General features: G+C 42.5%; 1 protein-coding gene across 1 annotated transcript; it reads right to left on the bottom strand.

Annotated features, from left to right (window-relative positions):
* Window positions 1-280: 280 nt before the first annotated feature.
* Window positions 281-3,175, bottom strand: LOC115381996 (mucin-5AC-like). Its single transcript, XM_030083640.1, has 5 exons — window positions 3,096-3,175; window positions 2,568-2,678; window positions 2,308-2,466; window positions 2,106-2,189; window positions 281-1,302 (listed from the first exon to the last, which is right to left on the bottom strand). Exons 1-5 carry the CDS (start codon window positions 3,145-3,147, stop codon window positions 281-283), a joined length of 1,428 nt encoding a protein of 475 aa, XP_029939500.1. The 5' UTR covers window positions 3,148-3,175.
* Window positions 3,176-5,173: the final 1,998 nt, after the last annotated feature.

Raw genomic sequence — 5,173 nt, 5'->3', positions numbered from 1 at the left:
TGACAACAGCAAGTAGGTTATTAGATCAAAACAATATGAAAAGTCAGATTGGCTAGATTCAGTGAACTTGATTTGTATCCCGTTGAAGTAATTAGCATTTACTTAAATATTTTGTTGAGAGAAGAAATCAGATAGTAAAATAAGTTAACAATTATAATGTAAAAGTGAGCCTGATTACATGAGTTAAATTTGTCTAAAACTCTAAAAACAGTGAAAAGGCATATACTTTGCAGAAGTGTCAGCATGGTGATGGAGACATCATCCCAGCTGCTGTATGGCCTTATTCATCATTAATCAATGATTCATCAAAGCTGGCATCAGCACCGGAACCAATGTCAGGTGCCACATAATTGTAGTAGTCGGGCAGAAAGTGTTGGTGGTGGTCATTCAGCAGCTGTTGCAGTTGGTAGAGAGCCAGTTGTTGTGGGCGGAAGAGCTGCAGAAGGTGCTGTTGCCCACTGAGAGAAAGATTGATTTGATGGAGCACCATCTGGTGGTAGTTTACAAGCAGACATTGCTGGTAGTACAGTGGCAATTGCTGGTGGTGGTAAATTGGTAGTTCTTCCTGTTGAAGCACCAGCTGATGGTGGTAGTCAAGCAACTGGAGATACAGTTGGAAAATCACCAGTTGCTGTTGCTGGACCAGCTGATTTTTTAGCTGGAGTGACAGTAGCCGTGTCTCTTGCAGCAAAGCTTTTATTTGAGCTAACACTTCACGTGACACGGGTTGAGCGGTTGTTGATTCAGCATCAACGGTCGGAGGTGCATGAGGAATTGCAGTTGTAGCTGGCTCAGACGTGGTTGTTGTCGGCTCAGGAGTGGTTGTAGTCGGCTCAGGAGTGGTTGTAGTCGGCTCAGACGTGGTTGTTGTAGGCTCAGGAGTGGTTGTAGTCGGCTCAGGAGTGGTTGTAGTCGGCTCAGGAGTGGTTGTAGTTGGCTCAGGAGTGGTTGTAGTCGGCTCAGGAGTTGTTGTAGTCGGCTCAGGAGTAGTTGTAGTCGGCTCAGGAGTGGTTGTGGTTGGCTCAGGAGTGGTTGTAGTCGGCTCAGGAGTGGTTGTAGTCGGCTCAGGAGTGGTTGTAGTCGGCTCAGGAGTGGTTGTAGTCGGCTCAGGAGTGGTTGTGGTTGTTGTTGTGGTTGTGGTTGGGGCAGGTGTAGTTGTTGTGGTAAAAAGGAAACAGGATGGTGTGAACAGAACTGTCCCCACTTCTTCCAGGAACGGCACAATTCTGATGTCATTAGCAATGTCACACACATTTGAGGTTCCACAGCCAGCAACAGTGATCCTTTCACGATCCTTCAATACTGTGGATGAAAAGGTTACATTTTAATTTCAAATGATTTTTTGATGTCGTCATGATATAGCAGTAAGTCAGACCATTGTTAGACAGGTTAGTTTTACCCTACTGATGATGTGTTGTTGCGATAGTAATCCTGCTCAATAGCAATAACTGTTTTGTAAACTGCTAATGTTGTTGGGGCAGCTGTAGCTAGAGTGGAAAAGTGGTTGTCTCACAATTGTGGTGTTGGTTCCAAACCCCCTGTGTGAACTTGACTGACAGTGTGTTCTATAAGTGTAGTCCATTACCATAATTATTACATTTCTGAAATTTAAAATCTTACTTGCTGATTCCCAAAATCATGTAACTGTTACTTACAGATTCATTATTGTCACTTTATGTGGAATGATAAAAAGTGTCTCACTGCTTCATGATTACCTTGAAATGTATATCACTCTGTCTCCTGTTAAACACTGCATGACTGATAGTATTTTTAGCAAAGCCCTGCAATGATTTTAAGTCCTGACACTCATGAAACATGATTAATTTTTACTTTGGCAATATTAGAAATACTGACAAAATGGTTTCCCTTTTTATGTCTACAAGGCTCATCTCATCAGTATTTGTATGACTGAATTACGGGATGGAGATCGTATCATCTTAAAGAATTTAGTTTTTATGTTATTTATATCTGGATTCAAAATTAACCCAACTTTGCAGTCAATGAAGAAAAGGATATTCAAGTATAATGTCAACAGGCTGGCGTACTGTGAGAACGCAAAACAGACTGAGAGATATATAAAAAGAAAGTACAATATAAATACTGACTTTCCGACTGAAAGCAGGTGTCCTCCTCTCCTTTACAGTTCACTGAGCCACACTGTATTCCATTATTTTCTGGAGCATCAGGGACTGAAACAAAACACATGAAAACACTGAGTGAATATTTCAACCTTTTCACTTTGAAGGTATTTCAGAATATTTGTTTTTGTTTTTTTCTTCACAATCCCTCTGATCAAAATATACTTACAAGTAAGAGTATTCAAGTTGCAATCATCCACGTCACAGCAATCAGCAATTGCAACTGTGTATAACCCATCTACGTTGGCAGCAATCGTCTGTGGGCCTGTGGTTGGGCAAACAGTGGGAGTTGCACAGTCCCTGTAGATTCTCTGTGTTCCATTTGTTTCTGTTGGCAAAACACAGTAGAGTGAATTTCATGGAACACACACTTTTTTTTAATACATGTAGTTCAGTGAAAATGAAAAGATGACAAGAAGAAAAGAATACCTCTGATGAATGCATTGAAACAGATTTCGCCTTGTCCACATTCAATTGTCTGTCCAAATGCACAGTCCAGATCATTGACATCAGTGCATACATGACAACGGACTGCTCCAGCTGTAAAGGGAACAAACATTAAAAAAGCATTAATTTTGAAGAAATGTGAAATCAGTGAAATCACTGAAGATCCTTTATGTCGAAAGCTTTTATCATAACAAGACTGATATTTAACAATTAGGGTTTTTTTCCCCCTGGTTTTACATCTGTATTTACCTAGTTGTCAGGATTTTATTTTATTTTTTCTTGTATTGGAGATTAGTAACAAATTATTGTTCAGTATTTTTTTTCTTTTAATCTGTCAGTTTTCAAAAATTATTTGCAGATAATAACTGTTTAGATCCCAGTACAAGTTGTAATAAGCATTTAGTTTATCTTTCTTTTAATGTTGCTGAATTCTATCCTCTCTAATAACAGTAGTGAAAGAGCCTGTCTTTTACCTGCAATAACTGAATTATAAAAATTAAGTTTGGCTACCTGTGCTGAAGAATGCCCAGACGAGAGTCAGAGAGAGGAATAGCTTCATCATGATGATCAGGAGTTTACAGCAGAGTCTTCCTGAAGGCTGGATCTGTCTCTACTGAGCTTGACTTGGCTTTTTATACTCTACTGGTGCTCATGTGGTGATCACATTTAATGAATGTCAATTAGTGGGTGTTTTGTACATTCTCACAGTATGACCATTGAGACACTCCCCATCTGATTGAATGGAATGAATCGCCTCACCCTTTATATTTGTCATTTGAAATGTTCCTCACCTGAAACACTGAAGGCATACCTGTGATAAAAAATAGTTGGTTGATGTTGTGTGCACTTTAAACAATGAATTGTTAACCTCTCTTTAGATTTCATTTTACAATTACATCATTGTTTGTCAGCTGTAATGCCATGTACACTCTTGAATACAGGTATTGAAATGAGGTAATTTATCACGTTTTTAATCTTCAAATGCTCCTTTGAATGAATGAATGAATGAATGAAAGAATGACCTTCTGAATGCAACTAGGTCCAAGGACGTCGTGGATTTGAATACCCACCTGAGACTTTGTGTGGAGTTTGCATGTTGTACCTTACATAGTCAAAAATGTTTATTTTTGTTACTCTAAATTGCCCCTAAGTGTGAGTGTGTGTGGCTGTTTGTCTTTGTTTTGGCTCTGCGATGGACTGACGAACTGCCCCAGGTGTATCCTGCCCACGGCCATAAGTAACTGGGACTGGCCGCATCACCCTGCGAATAGATGCGTCAAGAAGATGAGTGACAGTGAGCAAGTTAGATGGAAAACAGTTTGCTCACAATTTGACATCTGTACATGCCATCAAAGAGTAAGGATTACCTTGAGTTGTTGACATCCACTCTTTTCTCAGAACACATAAAAGCATTGATTTGGGGTGGTTCTTTTCACAGTTGAATTAAATGGTACACATTAAGTTTTTCATGCTGTTATTAACCTAAAAGACACTCCCTCTTTTGTTCTCTTTTTTCACAAGAACTATCATTTGGCTACACCCTAACAATCTTACAATATTAATGGGCGTCACCTTATGACAATAAATGTGTTAACAATAGTCTGTGGTTTTACATGGACTGTGGTAAATACATTTATATGAAAATAACTGTCCACATTATGTTGTCCGCTCTGACAAACAAACCCTTCCCACAACATGACCTCCTGACCCAAGGCCGTTGGCTTTGGCATAGGTAAATTTTTTAAATAATGTAGCGACCGCGGGGGTCGCTAGGGGCGCTAGAGAGCCACTGCCCCAGAACTCCTGTTCTGGAGAGGCCCCGGTGCATGATGGGAGCTCCCCGTTCGGGACTTTTGGGGCCATATGTGGGGGTTCTGTGGTTGATTTGCGTTTCCTTTTATTATGGTTGTGTTTTGCATTATTGTTGTGTGCTGTCTGTGTCCTTTTATTTTACACGTGTCGGACCGTGGGTCTAGGGGGTTACTTGGGGGGTGACCTAGGGCCTACGGGCCGTCATTAGTTTGTTTCGGTGTTGGTGTTTCATGTTCCCTTGCTTGGTTGTTTTAACAATAAAGCTTCGGTTGAGCAATAGAGTACACCTCGCCTCGTCTTCTTACCTGCAAGTCGCTGCTCGAATGCCACATTGGTGTCAGAAGTGGGATGGTGTACCCGCGACTCCAGAGGAAAGAAGATTACAAAGAGCTACTGCTAGCGGTTGCGAAGGGCCTGGACCTTCTCCTGGGCCTGCTCCGGAGAGCTAAAGAGCCGGCTCGCGGAGAGTTTGCTCCCGCTAGCGCTGACAGCTCCGCCACACTGAAGACCCGCCGGGCTGCCGGGGGGCGGCCGACTCCGAACGACGAAGAAGACGACGCCCTGGCCGCCGTCATGAGGGATGGTGCCGCTGAAGCTGGGGCTCCGGCAGCCGTGAGCGGGAAAACGCCTGTAAAGCTGCCCAAATATGACGGCACCAGCCCGCTGGAAGTCTACATGAAGCAGACGCGGGTTGCTGCAGCGCACAACGGCTGGAGTGACCAAGACACCACTGCGCACCTCGCCCTGGCTCTGGAGGGTGAGGCACAGCGGGTCCT

Source organism: Salarias fasciatus, chromosome 23 (assembly GCF_902148845.1).
Source record: "Salarias fasciatus chromosome 23, fSalaFa1.1, whole genome shotgun sequence".
Lineage (NCBI taxonomy): Eukaryota > Metazoa > Chordata > Actinopteri > Blenniiformes > Blenniidae > Salarias > Salarias fasciatus.
This window is presented reverse-complemented; position numbering and strand designations above follow the sequence as displayed.

Bases quoted from the DNA above. Each gene is read 5' to 3' on its own strand.
- LOC115381996 (XM_030083640.1), bottom strand. From the start codon at position 3,147: ATGATGAAGCTATTCCTCTCTCTGACTCTCGTCTGGGCATTCTTCAGC. The intron at 2,467-2,567 runs GTATTCTTTTCT...TTTTGCCAACAG, and splicing joins TTTCAATGCATTCATCAGAG to AAACAAATGGAACACAGAGA. The intron at 2,190-2,307 runs GTAAGTATATTT...GTTTTGTTTCAG, and splicing joins CAACTTGAATACTCTTACTT to TCCCTGATGCTCCAGAAAAT.